General features: G+C 37.3%; 1 protein-coding gene across 1 annotated transcript in view; it reads right to left on the reverse strand.

Annotated features, from left to right (window-relative positions):
* Positions 1 to 15,097: 15,097 nt before the first annotated feature.
* The window catches only part of LOC149775423 (argininosuccinate lyase-like), a 98,072-nt gene continuing 92,675 nt past the window's right edge, over positions 15,098 to 20,494 (reverse strand). Inside the window, exon 17 of the mRNA XM_089944080.1 lies at positions 15,098 to 20,240. Within this exon, the coding sequence (XP_089800206.1) occupies positions 20,102 to 20,240 (139 nt within the window). The 3' untranslated portion in view covers positions 15,098 to 20,101. The remainder of the gene's footprint in view (positions 20,241 to 20,494) is intronic.

The raw sequence follows: 20,494 nt of genomic DNA on the forward strand, positions 1-20,494 counted from the left end.
ATGTGGTTGCAAGAGAAATATTTGCTGAACGGGGTGAATGTCCGCCTGAGACTGAATCGTAGCAGTGCCGCTTTCCATTTGATAGGTAATACTGCTTGCAAAACTGTCATCGAGGAAGCCAAGCTCTACGTACGACGCGTAGAAGTGTTACCTAAAGTGGGTAACGACATCAGTCAGACGTTGAGCAGAACGACCGCCAAGTATCCGATCCGACGCGTGGAAGTGAAAACCTTCACCATTCCCAAGGGACAGCGATCCATGATCGAAGATCATCTGTTCCAAGGACAGCTACCCAAACGTTTGATCGTTGGTATCGTCGAAAATGAAGCCTTCAACGGAGCTTTGGCTAAAAATCCTTTCTACTTTCAACACTTTGGCGTGTCCAAAATCGAAGTCAGTCGCGATGGCAAGACCTTGTGTACCCGACCCTTTGAGCCTGACTTTCAGAAGAAGAATTACTTGAGATCGTACTTGTCCCTGTACGAAGCCACCGGCCAGTTAGGAACCAACACCAGTCACGGTATTACGTACGACGATTATGTAGGAGGCTATGCTTTGTGGGCTTTCGATTTCACTCCTGACCAAGGCAGCGACGAGGGACATTTCCACCCTATAAAATCAGGCCAGATTCGTGTGGAAATTCAGTTTGCAAACCGAGACCCTGATGTAACGGTGAACGTCATCCTGTATGCAGAATTCGATAATACCATAGAAATCAACAGTTTGAGAGAAGTCATTCTAGATTATTAGAAACCATGGAAGACTGTTCTCCCTCTTTACCTAGTGGAGAAACTTTAAAGATGGAATGTGAGGAGACTGTGGAAAAAGAAGAAGTGATCATGATGAAGTCGAGATGGCCAGAACAAGAAGCCCATTTAGTCTCCTGTTTTGCCAAACACTTGTCGACAAAATGACGGAATTGATCAAGAAAAATTGTTATGGATGTCAAAACGATCATCCCAGTCAAATTCAACACGATAAATGCCTGTTGTTGAGTCAAGAAGAAAAATTGGACGAGTATCTGGACGAAGCTTGGAGTCTCATCTCGAACAAAGACGTGTTGAACCAGTGGTATAAAGACTTGCGTGAACATTCTTGTCCACCATTAACCACTCAAGAGATCCATCGTATCGAAGCTCTCCTAAATCAGAGTGAGGAAACAGAACGAATAACCGTTTATTCGTCAGACATTTTCAAGCAAAAAGTCAGGATGGAATTGACGATTTATTATTACCTGTGAAGAAGAAGAAAAAAACACAAAACAATGGATACCTGGGAACTTTATTACCTTTTGAACCACAGTTCGTATACGTCTTCTTGGAATCCTGTCGTCTGTGCTAAAGATGAACTCCCTCATCGCAAACCTAAAGACCATCAAGCTTACGTGATCAACACGGATGACAGTCATCTCCCAGGAACCCACTGGGTAGCCGTCTACTTTCCTCAAGAAGGATGTGTGGAATATTTCGATTCGTACGGATTGCCCCCTTTGGAAGACGATATCATCGACTTTATGAGAAGAAATGCTCAAACCACCCGATTCAATAATGTGAAATTACAAGGCACAGATTCCTTGTGTGTGGACAGTACTGCGTGTATTTTCTGCATCATCGCAGCCTGGGCTATTCCTTAGAACATTTAGTGACTCATTTTGATCCTCGTTCTTCTTCTAGAAACGATGTGAAAGTAGATCGATGGTTTTGTGACCATTATGCTTATCTTTTGTCTCAAGCTAGGAAACGTAGTGTCCATCAATGGCCTAATGATTTCCAACAGTGGAAATCACAATTTCATTCACAACGTTGTCAGCCCTGTTTAAAGTAGATTGTCAGTTGAGAAAAAATGTTTGTGATTTGAAAAAAATTGTTTGATGTTATAGTGTTGGATTATTGTTAAAAAATGTTACAGTTGTTGTTTAGTGTTAAGTGATTTTTGAATAAAAAATGTTGTGTTTTGAAAAAAATGCCTTTGTCTTTTGTTTAGCTATAAGAATGTTGGATTGATGCTCTTTCATTTCTTACTATCCCTCTCATGACACTCACTGAACGTTGCGAATCGAAAACCATGTGGGGGATGTTTTCCTTCACGTCCGCGCTTTGACTTTAAGAACCGGTTTGTTTCCAGTCTAACCATCCATTGTCGACTCATCCTCCTAAGAAGATGTGTTCCAAACTAGCTAAGCTCAACGAAGCCTACGTGAATTTGCATAGGGTCAGACACAGTCTGATACCGAAGCCAGAAGAAATAGAGAATGTGAGAATGTTAAAAGTCACTGAAGACCTGATAGAAGAGCTCTTCAGAGAAGAAGTGAACAGAGAGAAAGAAGAATGGACAGAGAAATACAGACTTCAGAGACAGCAGCAACAGCAACAACAAGAACAACAACAGCAGCAACCTGAAGCTGACAGAGGCTTTGTCGATTGCCGTATCGACACCAAAGAGTTCTTCTTCTCTTTCCGAAGAAGCAGACCTATCGCCAGAAAGCCTATCCTCAGAGGACATCGCATTCTTACAAACTAAAAAAGAATGCCATAGCAAACAAAAAAACAGCCCTTTTCAGGGCTACCCAATACTCTAGAAAAGAAATAACTATTAATTTGCCAATGTGTGTAGGTAGAGTAGTGTGAATATAAACACTAACTCTTTATTGATAGTGAGAGTGTATGTGTTTGTGTGTTTGTAAGTGCTCAAGTACGTTGGTGTGGATAGTAGATTAATATGATGTTTTTTTGGGTGTTTGAGGTGTATATTTGGGGTTAGATTGGATTGGTTTTGCGTATGTGGATAGTCTATTGAAGTGATTTATGAAAAAAATTTTAAAACAGTGATGGGTAGCATAAAAAAGTGAGTGAGTGTTTCTTTTAGGTCCGCGCGTTGTTGTTGTTTTTGGTCATGATCTAGGTAAGATCAATTTTATGTTTTTAGGGGGATGTTTTCCTTCACGTCCGCGCTTTCACTATAAATTGAAACTCGCTGGGCAGTCTAGCTACCCTTGTTGATTGATCAACACAAAAATGAATAGTAGCAGAATAAGCAAACTTCTTGAACTCCAGATACATCTGGAATATGTAAGGCGCCTGGTCAATGAACTGGCTGCGGAGGCTATAATAGAAGAAGAAAGAATAAAGAAGGAAGAGGAGGAGAGAAGACAGAGGGAAGAGGAGGAAAAGAAAAGAGAAGAGAGGATGTCGTTCAATATTCCCGAGACAGAGGATTGGGGTGATGAAGCGAATCATCCTCCCTCTTCGCTCCCCAGAAGAAAGGTGAAAGGAGACTGGGGAAGAAGATGCGTGTGTGGCGCCAGGCCAGGAAGGTGCAATCATTAGATAGTTGCATCTGGAGTTGAAAAAAAACAGCCCTTTTCAGGGCTATCCAATACTCTAGAAAAGAAATAACTATTAATTTGCCAATGTGTGTAGGTAGAGTAGTGTGAAAATAAACACTAACTCTTTTTTAAGATCGTGTGAGGGTATGTGTTGGTGTGTTTGTGTTTGTAAGAGTAAAGGTATGTTTGTGCGAATAGTAGATTATGGGTTTCTTTATTGTTTCTTAGCAAATGTGGAGAGTATAGTTTGGGTTAAATTATATGAAATGAAAAAGTAGGGGGATGTTTTCCTTCACGTCCGCGCGTTGTTTGGTCATGATCTAGGTAAGATCCATTTTATGTTTTTAGGGGGATGTTTTCCTTCACGTACGCGCTTTCAGTATAAGAACCCACAGTATTCGTCGTTCAAACCATTCTACATAGAAGATGGCTTCAAACCACCTGGATAAATTTCAATCATTGCAAGACGTCCTTGACAATTTGGGCATGATAGAACAAATGCTCGTACGACTCGTTGAAGACCACTATTCTTATAGTCCGCATAGAGTAAAAATGGAAATTAACAACTTAAGAAAAGCAAAGGACATGATCAGTGGTGTGATGAAGGAAATAAAGGAGGAGAAGGAGGATGAAGAGGAAAAGATAAAAATAAGAACATGGAACGAAAAAATTGAAAAAGAAGAAGAAAATGAGAAGAGGAAGAAAGAAGAGGAGGAAGAGAAGAAAGAAGAAGAGGAGGAGAAAAAAAGAAAGAAAAGAAGATAAAGAGTGTTGGAGATAAAATAAGAAGTTGGTGGAGGAAAAGAAGAAATTAGAAGCAGAAGAAGAAGAAGAAGAAGAAAAACCAAAGGCCCTTTTCAGGGCCCCCATATTTCTCGAAAAGAGATAGCCTTTCCATTGCCTACCCCTTTTTTAAAAAAATTTTTTAAAAAAAATCCCATGTTCAATTTCCCTTGACGCTATACAGTCCCACCCTGTTTAAATTCCTTTGAAGCTATACAGTCCCAATTCCCATGTTCAATTCCTCTTGAGGCTATATCGTCCCACGATTTTTCTCTATGTTAAATTCCCATTGAGGCTATATGTTCCCACGATTTTTCTCCATGTTAAATTTCCATTGAGGCTATATGTTCCCAGGGGTGTTTTTAATGCTAATTCCCATTGAGGCTATACTATCCCCCTTCACTACTCCGGGGCCTCCATGTTTGGTATGAAAATTATCGCCCTGAGATGAATATCGATTCATCTGACACTATATGAAATTTACGATCCAGTGAAAGGCCAGATTAAATAATTTGTGCCATAATCGTCTAAAAATAAAGGTCACTGTATCAACATTCTGACTGAAGCTTAAGAATGGAAGTATTTTTTTCCCCGAAAACTGAATCGCAACGGTAACTAGAATAAAAAATAGAGCACTTTCATATAAATGGTCCCGGTCTCTTAAATAATCCGAAACAAAATTCTGTAACAACATATGTTTGGCATAAGATACATTTATGCAGTGTCCTTTCCAAACAGATGTACATATACTGTTATTAAACCGAATCATATAATCTCTACAGTGAACTTATATATATATATATATATATATATATATATATATATATATATATATATATATATATATGGGCTCTGTAAAATAATTTCTTGTCTGCGATAAGCATTCTGATGTTTTGATTAGATTAGATAAGTACGCTCCAGGTTACTTAACATCGCTGATAACATAAAAGGAGGCAAATGGATACTGGAACCGTGGCGACTCAATAGTTAGCGTGACGGACTCAAGCCCGAAAGGTGGCGAGTTATAATCTTAACAGAGGCCCTGGGTGGCCGAGCAGTCTAATGCGTTCGCCATTACAGATCACACACACACACAATTCTCATAACTGTCCACATGAATTCGAATCTCGGCCGGACCTTCGTGGGTATATGAGAAAGCTTGCCAGTAACTGCCAGCCAGTCGGCTGTTCTTTCCACGTCTCCTCGGACTCTGACTCCACCAAAATGTCTTGGCCGCCATGTACAGTATCATGTTCAGAACAATGATGTTAAACAACACCAAACACAAAACATTCCGAACAACCGATCAGTCAGCGTGGAATAAGGTGGTGTCCTTCTGGTAGGCACTCATCCTAATGGATTCAACATTAATAAAACTTGCTTGTGTTGCTGTTCCATAAAATAAGAAAGATATTAAATATTTTATATAAAAACCTATCACAACATCTGTGCCTAATTTTATCACGTATCAATTTACTTTTGGCTGGGCGGATGAATGGATGGATCAACGGACTGTCTAATTTTCCGAATGTCTATTTTAGTGTTCATACTGACACCTCTTTCTGCGTTGTCCATATATCTGCGATGTCACCAATCTCGACTTGAGCAGTTGTTTTATTCCAATGTATAGTCATTAGGGCTATCATACTTAACTATCATTGAGTACTCTCTCTCTCTCTCTCTCTAACAGTTTTGATGCATCGTGAACGAATTATTTCATGCAAATTTACAGACTTGTACTGTTCAACATCTATTTCCACTGGTATCCTCTTTTTTTTTTTTACAGGACACTATCCATTTCCACTCTATGCACTATATTGAAAGGTCTGGTTCTGTAGCAAACGTTTCCGTACTCAGTTTGTTCACCATTTTTAATGGGTCGTCTCAGTCTGGTGGTTATGTCTGATTGAGCTGTCATGAAATCAAATTGTCATTTTTTTTTCTAATGACTATCTTTTTAGGTTATACCTGAACGTGATTGAAAATATAAATATTTGTTTTGTTTTCTGTATTTCTTTTGGATGAATTTTAAAGCCTTTTTTCATATGATTCTATTTAAATTCTGTATATACAAGCCTTGTTATTTTTTTACTCGGAAAAATGCATTAAGAGGAATTTTTTAAATATTTTCCCTTGTTTTGGAATTGGTGTTTTGCCATTGATGCATGGTATCGAAATCTTCTTCTTTATTGTTTTTTAATTTTAAAAAAATATGTTTAAAACACTAAACACGTCATTGTTTTTCACGTACAACTCCATCGCTATTGTATATGTACAATGCCACTACTTTACGAGCTTGAGTACTGCGTCACTGTTTCTGTGCACTGCAACGTAGAATGCAAGCTAAAAACATGCTATAATTTTCACTTGTGTAATGTTCTGTGGTGTACATCTCATAATTTGGACTTGCGCATTCCATCGCGGTTCTTGCGTATTGTGGTGTAGCCAACATTAAAAGAAAAGAAAAAAAAAACTTTTGAAACACAGACCTTTCAATCTAGTTCTATAATGTACTTGTACTCCAAATGAATCTGCCTACTAAAACCATGATGTACTCCAAATGAATCTGCCTACTAAACCATGAGCGCTCTGCAATATTTGTTTAACTGTCATTCCTTGACAACGACACATTTTGGTCTCATTTAATGAAACAGCGAGATTTCAAACGGTGAGACTGTAGCGCTGCACAACAGTAGTGAACAATGTCACAGAACTGTAATCTGAATTTAATTTCTTAACATTTCGCGATGTGGGCAGAAAAGGGTTTTCTTTTAGTTTCACTATGGTTCAGTTTTCTCAAAATGTTTACTCCTCACATTGGATATTATTCATTTTAGAGCAGTGTTATAAGGACAGCCAGTCGCAAAGCACTTCAATAGGTCTAGATATCTGAGATATCGACATTTAACTTTACTTGTCCTGACCTTGCATTTGCAATCTCGATAGGAAAATGTGTGTGTAAACCCCATTCGCAAATTAAAGTGTGTGACCAATGGTGAAGTTACACAACTCTTGATAGCAAAGTGCTGCCGGATGTTGTTCAATGACAACGTAATCCTGGTCAGAATTTCATAATCCATCTTAAGTACGTACCGAAACAAACATTCTAACAGGACATACGTCTTGATGAAGTCAGGTTTGAATAGGATTGTCTAGTGTTTCAACCTATGATGACTATCATCGTGTGAAACATACATTCATGACAACGTTCAGAGCGTGCGTTCCAGATACTGCGTTTTGTAAATCCGTTTACTAACACCACACAGAATACTTAGTCGTACTTGTTGTTTCTTTTTGGGATTTTTTGTTGTTTTTTTTTTAAATTTGGTTTTGTTTGCTACTTTACCACCCCAACCCTTCCAACATCTTAATCACTTTTATGCATTTTCCAGATCATAACCATGTATATTTTAAGAAAACGTTACATCTCGGCGAGATTTCAAAATTATGAGTCTCTAACCATCAACCGTGACGTGACTAGAGGCGATAATATCATTATAATGTATACACCATACACGGATGTGTAGATTCCTTGTGGTTTAATTTGTAGCTGACTTGCCTATGCTAGTTCAAAACAAGATAAATTTTTATTTAACGACCATTTATGGCTAGGATGACATGCACACAAGCATACAGATATCCACGAGTTCTTTAACAAGCACAAAACGCACATTCAGATAGACTAAATACGAATTGATTAAAATGATAATTAAAGTGACTGATTACTTATTTATCACTATGTATAGACAATTATTGAGAAACAGACCGTGGGGGATGAAGGGAGGAGAAAGCCGCATCTTATATATTTAAAGAAAACGCCGAAAACGCCAACTGTAATGGAATCAAAACAGTTACAGGGATTTATGACGACATATTTATCGTAAATGTGTACAATTTAAATTTTTTTAAAATCACCAAATGAAAATAATATTTGTATAACCCAAAAATATGAATATTCTAAATCAGAGAAGGTGACCCAATATGAACCATTTTGTTCAGAGAGAGAGAGAGAGAGAGAGAGAATAACTTCAGGCTTGGGTTCTTAGTTATATTTCCGTGACTCAAAAGTTATAACTCCATAACGTTTCATATAAATACATCACCTCTGGCATATAATTTGTAACTGAAAACAATTATTGTGTAACGAAACCTTTTCCGCAAGGAATCACGAACAAGCGTGCATCTATATTCAGACTTTCTATTGTAAATTTGCTGCTAATTTGCCATTGGTGACCAATGAAATGGAGGGGCCATCGGGCTTGAAATAGTGGAGACCACATCATTCTGGTTAATGAATTACTTGTTGATAGTCAATCCAAGTCGTATTAATCTTAAAATACTGTGGAACTTCAAATAGCTGAGTAAAAACGAAACAAAAATTGCGTATATCACACCAACACGGTGACCAGAAATTTGCTAGCCAAGGGTCGTGGATCCACTTTATTCCACATCGTCCATTGGCACATGCAGCTAACCAAAACTGTTTTCAAGAACTGCCCTCTTGTGAATGAAAACGTGACTAATCAGGGAGCTTGCTGCTGGACATGTTAAGTTTTGAACACTTGGACTTCTGTAATATTCACGTACATTGACGTGAACGAAAATGTGTATGACAGGTTTTGATTGGTGAAATGGACACGAGGTATGTGTCACTATCCACCGAAGTTGCGATGATTATTCCAAACTATCTTCTAAGTTAAAAGTAGCGAACAGCCTAATTGGATCAGTTTCAGTCAGATACCGGAGCGGCAGATATTGCTTTTGCTAATAATAGCGGTTTTGTACTTTTTTTAATACTGATATAGGTTAAAGCCTTCCATCGCCATGACACAATGTTACCCACAAGTGTCCCTGCAAAATGGAAACCACGTGGGGTAGTAGACTCTACCCTAGATCAGTATTCAACAAAACAGATTTTATTATACTGGCAATACGCTGACAACCATTTACTCAATGTTCACTGAATGTAAATCCACTACCCTGTGCCTGGAATTATCGGTGGTTTTCCATTTCCGGCCAAAGTAATTATTTTATCCTCAATAGCCATCGAGTAGAGATTATTAATTATATGGAGACTGCCTTGTACCGCCGTGAGAAGTTCTGAATTGACGTTTTCGCAAATGCAGCCTTAACGAGATTATATTACCAGCTGTGCCAGTCACACTGGATACTAATAATATGACTCCACACACAGTTCTGATTGGTGTGAATATAATAGTTTCCGCAGTCATGATTCCCGTTTGAACCAATGGTGCAACCATGTCGATTCCATAAACAGCATATACGAACACACATGCGCTTGTGTTTCACAAGTAGCACTGTTCTCTTCACGATTTCATCTCGCAGCTGTTGTTTCGCTTTAATTGTTTTTCGTGTCAGTAACATCGAAGGTCTATCATAATTCTTATATTAACAATGTGATGGCCTCCATGTGCAACACACACGAGCTCTTCTAACCAATTACTGTTATTTGCTTGTACAACTATCATAAAATTATAGAAAATCAATGTTGGTCTAAGATAATGAAAGAGATATGCAACCGGGATGGATTTGTTGGTCAGTTCCACTTCATTGTTGCAAAAACAAATTTCTGAGCGTTTTCACGTTTTTATGTTATAACGGCAAGCTGGCCTCCAGTCGGTATTGGTACATCAGGGTGGTCCCAACTGTCAGTTTCTATATGGTCCTTTACAAAGTTATATTTCACTGCATAAAATGGTTTGTTAATATAGCTCTAACGCATATATCTGACACGTGGAACAAAACTACTATCGTGTCTGCATCCACTGTTAGCAGGTCAATATCCCGCCAGCAAATTCCGCAAGCTCATAAACACGGTTAGAATCCATCACTTATATCTAACAATAAATCTAATCTTAAACACAAACAAGAAGGACGGTTAAGTACCCGTCCGGATAAACGTGGTCTTCAAATTGAAATTTCATCTCCAGCGAACTTCGACACCGATAGACACATTCCTGTTATTGTTTCTGCTCATACACACGTGATTGTTTGCTATTTCCTTCTTCTCTTACTCATTCTTATTGTTGTTCCTGTATGGGTGGTACATGTTTTCTTTTCTCTTGAGCTGCACTACGTCTTTTTTTCCATTTCTTCCCAGTAAATTAGCAATTCTTGCCTCGGGTAAACTTTTCAGGTGGAGGAGCTGTCGTGCGGATGTACATATTCCTTTCTTATGTCAAGGTGGAGGTGCAGGTGAATATTCGCGTGCAGACATTTTCTCTTTACCAGTAGAGGCTGAGATAAATAACCGCGTGCGGGTGTAAATGTTCCAAATAGTCTCATATAATGGTCGAGGTTCGTATAATTGTCCGGGTTTGGGTTGGCGTTGTTGTGCGCGAGGTTGTTTTCTCGGTCTTTCTATATCTACTTCTTGCATAAATGCTGGCAACATTTGGGTGCCTTCGTTAACGTTCCCATCATGAACTGATTTAAAGCATTCTGTCATATATAAAAAATCAAATAGCTCTACAGTGGCTTGCTTAAACCCAGTGAATTCCCCTTAGATCCACTAAGTACTCTTTCCATTACAGGGGTAGGGGCTATCTCAACAACACTCTTTTAATGGATTTTCAAAGAGACACAAAATGACCTGTTTCATGGTAACAGGCTGATCTGGACCATGGCTGATTCGGACCAGGCTTACTCGGTCCAAATTACGGGCTGATTCGGACCAGATTGTTGGCTGATTCGGACCATGTGAAATATCAATAAGTTTCGTCTGAGATTTAAATGTGACACTTAAATTTGTTTAAGACACGATATTTCTCATTATTTCCCAGGTACGTTCAGCAGTTCCAATATGCATTTAAGGAATCGATCATTAAATTGCATTTAAGGAATCGATCATTAAATTGTATGCAGATTGTTGGGGACAAAAATAGCTAAAACAGTGTCCATGCATATATATATATATATATATATATATATATATATATATATATATATATATATATTGGTTGAAAAAATCTAAATGCTATAGTTAATATGGACTTTGTTCTGATTTCGGTTAGAAATTTGCTAACAACTGTCTTACGTAAATTTAAAAGCCGAATATCAACTTTTTTATATCGTCTTAGTATGTCTGCAAAAACAGTAATAACTATTAAACTAAATAATGTGTGTGTTACACGGTTTTTCTTATAACAGTTTTTATATCGTCTTAGTATGTCTGCAAAAACAGTAATAACTATTAAACTAAATAATGTGTGTGTGTTACACGGTTTTTCTTATAATAGTTCACATGGTCCGAATCAGCCAGTCATCTGGTCCGAATCAGCCCTTAATTTGGGCCGAATAAGCCCGTCATTTGGGCCGAATCAGCTATGGTACGAATCAGCCACGATCCGAATCAGCCAGCATTCTTGTTTCATTACAGTGGTGCAGTTTGTTTTCAACATTGACTGATACACGGGTAGCAATGGTGGTGGAAGATTCTAACGTCTTCATTAGATATTTCTTGCCACCTTGTCAGAATTTTCCCATCTGTGTTAATAACTGTTCAGAGGCTTGGGATGTCCTGGCAACCAGTCGCACCATCTTTGCAGTAGTTTCTGCAACTTTCTTTACCTATTCTCTGGTTTCACATATGGGCTTGAGCAGTCTTCAATTGTTTCTTCAAAGACCTCTGTGACAATGTTCCCGTACATTTAGTTTTGCTTGCAACACATCTGGAACATGTTTGGAGCCAGCTATAACATTACAAATCAGTTCCTAGTGTTTTTTGAAGCTCTGTTGTGTCGCTCCAATTCTTCTACTACATCAGTTGCAGGTATTGGCATTATATTCATTATAAATCTTAAAATTATCATGTCCAAATTGGCTTGATACTTGCGTGGTCCACCAGTCATGTCAATAGTAAAGTAAATATATGGCTCCTGGGTGGCCTCTGCAAACATACTTCGAAACGCGCCCCACGAGTAACCAATAAACACATTAAGTCCAATGGATGTCTGTGAGGTCATGTGTCCATGCCACAAAATATCATAAATACGTTACAATTATCCCAAATGACTTTAGGCAAGCGTGCATATCTTTTCTGTGTTATACAGATCAGGTCTGTGGTTTGTGTTGACCTCAGGAAAATATTATTGTAGGATTGTCTTGGTGTTCAAGCACCAAATCGTCTTGTCTTCATGTGTGTGATGCCGCAAGAAAACTCGTACTGTACATCCAGAGTGGCTTAAAACACATAATCATGGAGCTTTAATCACCAGATATTAAGTATGATGTCAAGCAAAGAAACTCATGTTTGTGACAACTTCCACCATGAAACACAAACATAGGTTAAAAGAAAAAGTTGGAGATAATATCGCAGCTGCATTTTCAAAGCCAACTCAAATGCCATGAAGTAAATTTCCTGCTAAAAATTACATTCCTGGACACAGGCTTGGTGCACAACTGGATATATGACTTGATTCAAATAACCAACTAAAGCCTGGAGAAGCACCTATTTATAATGTTTATGCTGCATGTTACCAACATGATCTTCCTTACAAGGCATCAAACAATACCTGTGCATGCCAAGATACTGATACTGATCTCATCTATGACTCAAATGTGATCAATCCTACACTTAGCAAAAGAAATGCCAAATGGATCATCAAAGAGGGTAGGAAGGATAAGATTCTCATTGAGGTAAAGCACACTGATATAAAGAACCTAGCCACACTCTATTAGTCCTCACAGTTACTGGAAAGGTTAAGCTGCTGTTGAAAAGTTAGTGAGTACAGCAAAAGTAACCAACAAGACCGATCAGGTATAGTTGTCCAAACAAGCACTGTGGCAAATTTACCTACAAGCACCATGAAAGATTTGTCATTGATGTCAAAACACCTAACAAAGTTCATAAGGTTGATCTTGGTTTCTTCTCCATGATCTCGTTTGGGAACAAATATATAGAATACTTTAACTATTGTAGATGTTGCCAGTAGATAAAAAGCTGAACCACTGACATAATGTATATTTAATTTATACTATGTGCTTGACTTTTGGCCATGATTGAGAGGTAATATCTGACTTTTATCAGGATTTTAAGATATTTACTAAACTTTGAGTTCAAGGCCAACCTTGTTTATGAGCTTAGAATGTTCAAGAAAAGACACTGTTGCCAATTAGATTGAATTTTTAATTACCAATGACTCATATCAAGCGAATTCCAGATCAATCAATTGTGATGAAAGGTAAAGTGGGTATCTGTATATATTGTTGATTTGGTAAACAAAATTAATTCCTGTTGCATATCACTCTTTGGGTTCAGAGTTTCCAGTTGTGTTCAAATGTAATTTGAGAGGAATTATTTCAATTGTAAATTGGAATTACAAAGTGCACATTGACTTTTTGGACTAAAACACTACTTTTTAATTATTGAGAACTCATCCAAAGACATTCTTGATGATATCACTGATGTCAAATAGGACATTCAAGACTAAAATGTAGTTAGGATTATTAGGGATTTAATTCACAATTCTGTAAGTGTTTTAAATTTTCACTTTTTAACTTAAAGAAATTATTTGTTGACTTTTACTAAATGTATTGGTTTCACTTTCTTTCTATTACATGCTTAAAGACGACTGCTCTGGTGACCTAGTGGTTAGAGCATCCATCTCAGATGTGGGAGGTTGCCAATTCAAACTCCGGCCAAGTCATACCAAAGACTGATAAAAATGGTACAAACAGCTGCCTTGCTAGGTGCTCAGCATTAAGAGGATAATGTTAGGACTGATTGGATCAGTTTCAGGGTAATGCCACTTGGTGGGACATCATGCTACATATATGCAGGCATGATGCCCCAGTGATAGACATCACCATAAATTGCCACTGCAGACATCATAGCAATATGACTGAAAAATTGTTAAAGCTACATGAAAAATCCAGATCGCGCACACACAGAGTTCAAGACACAAATCATAATAATGCCTAAAGATTCAGCAAGTGTTGCATATACCTTTTTCAAGAGCCTCTTTATAATATGGTCCCCTTTAAAAGTGCCACTGTATAACAGGCTCTCTTTTTAAGGCACCTTAGTATAACAAGGTCCCTTTATAAATAGCCTCAGTATAACAAAGTTTTTTTAAAAGCACACCTCATTACAGCATGCTTCCTTTTAGCAGTGCCTCAGTATAACATGGTCTTTTCTGATATATCATTATAGCATGGTCCCATTTTAAAGTGCCACAATGCAATATGGTCCCATTTTGAGGTGCTTCAGTATAACAAGGTCTCTTTTTAAAGTGCCTTAGTATTACATAATCCCTTTTAAAGTGCTTCATTGTAACAAGTAACAAGGTCTCATTGATATGGCACTTCAGTATAACAAGGTCCATATTTAAGGTGCCCAAGTATCACTTTTTTGTGTGCAAGGCACCTCATAATAGCATGGTCCCATTTTAAAGTGTGCGAGTATAGCAAGATCCCTTTCTACATTGCCTCAGTATAACATGGTGCCTAAAGTTCCTCAGTATAACATGGTCCTTTTTATGGTTCCTCAGTATCACATGGTGCCTAAAGTTCCTCAGTATAATAAAGATCCATTTTAGGTTCCTTGGTATAATGCAGTGTCTATTACAAGGCACCTCATGACAGCATGGTCCCTTTTAAAGTGTCTCAGTATAACAATAGCCTTTTTATAATGAGGGTATTGTCATGGATCCCAAGACATGATGCCTTAAACAGTGCTATAGTGAGGGATCACTGTGATACCTTCAAGTAATTCTGTATTTATCCCTTTACAGGTCATGTCCAACTGCAAATTGAACAAACCCAAATTTGCCATCATCACATAATGCACCAGCAGACCTAGGTCTATGCAATTTGTTAAGAGTAATCAGCAGAACAAACAACACAGACACTGATCTGCTCATGGATTATCAGACTGCATATCTGGGTGTCTGCATTTTGTAGCTAGACTTAACTTTTAAGTGAGTAAATATAGTATTTTCAACTCTCACGTCAATAAAGAAACAGAAAGGTTCTGACTAATTTTATTGTAGTAAGTGATATTATAGGAAAGCAATAAAACATACTTAACAGATTTGTAAACAAAACCTGTGTCAAACACAAAACATATCTATATATCAATACTAGCGATATTTAATCTATAACATTTAAGTGAAAGCTATAAAATATTCTATTTTAAAAGATAAAAAGGAAACTAATTAAAAAAAATGATGTGGATCTTGAAGTGTTCAATTAGGTAATGCTATAATAGGAATCACAGAAAACTACAATATATATATATATAACAAATTACTATGAAAGAGATTAACAGTTAAAAGTGCATTATGTATAGATATTATTTAATGGCACGTAAGTTCAGATCCTGCGCACATAAAAATGCAAAAGCAAGGTAGCAAAACTGATAAAGGCAAAACCTTGCCATATCCACCGGAAGACAAACCCATTCATACCCATCGGAAGACAAACCCTTCAATCAAAAGCTATGAGACATCATATTAAAACAAAAAAAGGTGCAAATGCTCCAATATCTACCCAAAACCCAAACAGGTTATAAAAGAAAGGCAATTATTGGGAAAAAGTTTGTTCTACATTAACAATATTTTAAAAAGCCCAAGATCAATTTAGCTCAAATGTCACAGGATGCATACTGCAACAAACAGGATGGATATAATTTTCTTTGGTCTCTTAGAATAGCATACTGTGGTCTTCATGTTAAGAAACAGCAAAAGAAATCATCTAAGATCCTTTAGAGTCAGGCCACGTTGTATCACTGAGACAGAACACTGAGTTTTCAAGATTTCAGGTAAAAGCCAATGCAGTCTGCTGAATCATAGCAGGGCACATCCTTCATTTGATTATGAGAATTAGAGAAATTCACAACAATGTATTTGACAGCTCCAGTGGCCAAGTGGTTAGAGCTTCTGCCTCATATGTTGGAGGTTGTGAGTTCGAACCTTGGCCAAGTTATACCAAAGACTTATAAAAATGGTACAAGCAGATGTCTTGCTAGGTACTCAGCATTATGAGGTTAGTTTTAGGACTGGTTGGCCTGGTCTCAGGATAATGTGACTGGGTGGGACATAATGCTACATGTCTGTGGCATTATGCTCCAGTGCTAGACATCGCTAAAAGTTGTCACACAGCAGACATCGCAGGAATATGACTGAATTCTTTTTAAAGCTATGTTAAAATACGAAATCTCACACACACACACACACACAAAACAATGTATTTGGAAACAGGAACCTGCTGACTAGGAGTCTGTAAAGGCTGAGTTCAAATTAAATGGGATGCTATATACCTCATGGGCTGTGCACTGAATTCCATTTCCGCTCCTAAAAAGGTCAAGGAGAATTTGGAAAGGATGATTTGTGAAGGCATTATAAAAAAAAATTAAACAACCATCCGAGTGGTGTGAACTGATGGTTCTGGTAACAACCCACTGAGTGGTGTGAACTGATGGTTCTGGTTACAATCCACTGAGTGGTGTGAACTGATGGTTCTGGTAACAACCCACTGAGTGGTGTGAACTGATGGTTCTGGTAACAACCCACTGAGTGGTGTGAACTGATGGTTCTGGTTACAACCCACTGGGTGGTGTGAACTAATGGTTCTGGTTACAAAAGTTCAATGAAGCAGTTATACCCGACAATTTCAAACTTGGACATCACACCTGAACTTGTGTGATTAAAAATAACTAGAAAATTGAATCTGTTGAGCAAATTTTGTCAAATCCAACTGGATCCTGACATTTCCAGCCTTTACTGCATATATTTGATTCAAACACTTCAAATTTATTTTTGCTGGTTAGGGAATTCAGTCTTGTTCTGTTTGGGATTACATGTGCTACAGATATCTTCAACACTAGATGTCTGACTTTCTTCAGATTATGTACAGATCCAATGCCGTAATGAATGACAGAATATGTACAGATCCAACACCATAAGGAATAGCAAAGTTCAGATGGCTGAAAGGGATCAAATAAGGGTTCCTGCATGGGTCTGGAATTGTCAAATGTTTCTTTAAACAATCTGTAAATTTTATTTGCTGTCCATAGGAACCTACATACATTGTAGGCTCTGATAACAGGACAGTAATCCTGTCAAGCTTACAAGTACAGACTCGAAACCATCTTCCCAGTATGTGCCAATCTATGTGTATGGTGGCAAACAGTCAAACGGAACTCTAGAACCTGAACCATCAGTGCTCATTTTTTTCTCTCCAGATTTATAAACACATACAAAGAAAAGATCTGCTTAAAAAGACAGGTCTGTGAGATTAGATGAGGCAAAAAACTGAAGTAGAACTTTTCAAGTCAAACAAACAAACACTTCTTTGTACTTAACATATAACTCCTCATGGTATATGTCATTTCCCAAAAACTGATTGTCAAAATAGAAAACATGTTTGTGCACTTCGCTGACCTAGACGAAATGGTCACAGACAAAGGAATGTTTACTTCATCTGGCTGACCCAGATCAACTGGTCCCAGATAATGGAAAGCAGCTTACTTTATCCAAGCTTTAAGAATCCACCCAGAAATGAAACATGAAAAAAAAAAACATTTGTGAGTCCTCACTGCCTCACAGGTAATGGCAAGTTTTGAATCTGGTGTTATTATTATGAAAGAAATAATGAATGAAAAAATTATCTCACATAAAAAATATCATAGGATGCCAATTGCAGTAACCGGTCACTCATGTACTAACCAGCCTCTCTAGTACTAACCAGTCTCTCTTGCACTAACCAAACTCTCATGTACTAACCAATCTCTCTTGTTCTAAGCAGTCCCTCTTGTACTAACCAGTCTCTCTTATACAACTTATGCCAGATACAATATCTGTGTAAGTGTTCCTACAGAACAAACATGAACTGCAGATCATATATTTTCAATACTCTAACTTGTATATACACTCACAACTACAGACATATACTCTAACTTTTATACACTCATAACTACAGACATATACAATGTATAGCACCAGTGCAAAAACAGTAATTTCTCCTGATACAAAAGCAATTACAAGTAAAAATTTACCAAATCAGTTGCCTTAGTCACCTCAGGTGATCAATGGTACAAATAAACCAAAACAGTTACCTCAGTCACCCCTGATAACTAATGGTACAAATAAACCCAAATAGTTGCCTCAGTCACCCCTGGTAACTAATGGTACAAAATAAACCAAAACAGTTGCCTCATTCACCTCAAGTGATCAATGGTACAAATAAACCAAAACAGTTGCCTCAGTCAACTCAGGTGATCAATGGTACAAATAAACCAATACAACTGCCTCAGTTACCCCTGGTAACTAATGGTACAAATAAACCAAACCAGTTGCCTCAGGCACACCTGGTAAGCTAATGGTACAAATAAACCAAAACATACAAATGTCATTTTTTGCATTGCCATGAAAACTGACACCCACTAAAATACATGTAATGACAGTACCACATATGCGTACTTATTAATCAGATCCAACATCAAAGAACACAGACCATGATCTGCTGTCATGCAATAATAAGTTTCATGACCAGAGGCAACAGTGTTTACATCTAACCTAAACAAGCAACTTATGCAAATAAGTGAAGCATAAAATCTAGAGCTTCATGACCTAGTTTTGTCAAAACTCTGCACCTCATGAAACAGATGGATCTCAAATTAGATGGCCCTACAGAAAAATATGAGCAAAGTATTATGCAAATGTTAACCAAACTGTTGACAACTACAATACTGACAAGACTGATCAAACTGATATAAGAGTGGAGTTGCTTTGCATTCTGATCATGAGGTGCACAATTAAATAAACATTTAAGACGGATCATATTTCTGTATTCTTGTTTCAAGTCAGTCTAATTTTCACCTTAAAAAATTTACCCTTGACTTGTACTTCCGGGGTCCATACTTGGGAGCAATCAAGACGAAATAGTCACCCTCAAGTCTGCACTTTTGCCTCAACATGCCCAAAATGAAAGTTCATTTCACCGTATACTGATTTCAAGCCATTCCCCAATCCTTCTAATTCAATAAAATGCAATAAAAATTCAAGTAAAGCACTGCCTTCCATGAATATTTTCTATTCAAAGAGAAAGGTGTAATGTAATAAACAGATTTAAGTTTTGTAGTCACTCTGGTGCTAAGTTTGATGATCATAAATGCCAAAATTATATGGGTATCTATGGAATGCCAGCTGAAAATTGGCCAATTTTCAAAGAAAAAAAAAATGAGTAAAATATTTATATTTTTGTTTCCAATCAGAAGTAAATTATGATTCAGTGAAGGTGTCTAGGTCCTAACACCATTAGTCATTTTATCCAATTATTGCATCCAATCAAATCATACAATGCAAATCATTGCCAATTTTCCAAAGTAACCTCTATTCAAGGTTGCCATTTTTCATTATACAACTCTAGTGAAGCAAGATAATGAAAGTTAAATTGATACTTCAGTAGTTATAATAATAAATCATCCATATTTTGATCAATATATCTGGTACTCTTTATTGGATTCAACACGAAAAAGGTTAAGTGGATGGTCTTTTTATAAATAATCATCTCTAGTAGTAAGAACCTAATCTGTATATCCCAGTTTGACTTATATTTGAAGCAAGCAGTGGAAAATAATAAAAAAATCACATAACCCATCTTTCACTCTACATCGACTTATTACTGTATATACTTGCTTATAAGATGAGTCCAACTGCAAACTGCACAGACCCAGATCAGCTGTAACATAATGCACCAGCAGATCAGGGTCTGTGCAGTTTGTTAGGAATAATTAGCACAACAAACAAGACAGACCTTATCTGCAGATACAGTATGCTATGGCAGATCAGGATCTTTGTTGTTAGCAGTTTGACTTGACTGAGAAGCGAGTATATACCGTAAAAGCATGGTACTCTCCTATTATATGACAAACTAAACAGCAATGTTATCAAAGTTTGACCGAAAAAATAGCATATAACTTTTTCAAAGGAATTAAAGAAGAAAAAGTGGAAAATATTACACTATCTTCATTCACTCCTGAGCCAGGTAACTTTGCAGATTTTCAATTTGTTTCAAAATACTGGGCTTTCCAGTTCCTCCATAAACTGAATAACGTTCCACGGAGTTCTCATAATTCCACACAGATGATACATCCTCATCAAACTGGGGACTGCAAAAAAAGACATGAAAAAAGTGCACTTGCACATATACTGAGTTAACAAAACACTTGTTAAAGTCAATATGACATAAGAGCATATAGCTTAAGCTATCATAAGTTTTGTATATGCGAGTTTATCAAGCAAAGAAAACTATTTTGAATACGAATCATTCATGTCATTACAGGAAAATTCAAATTATCTGTTGCTATTATCCAAGTTGTTCATTTGTATGGATTCTTGCCAAATATTCAATTATAGAATAGAC

Source organism: Sinohyriopsis cumingii, chromosome 19 (assembly GCF_028554795.1).
Source record: "Sinohyriopsis cumingii isolate HCF-2022 chromosome 19, ASM2855479v2, whole genome shotgun sequence".
NCBI lineage: Eukaryota > Metazoa > Mollusca > Bivalvia > Unionida > Unionidae > Sinohyriopsis > Sinohyriopsis cumingii.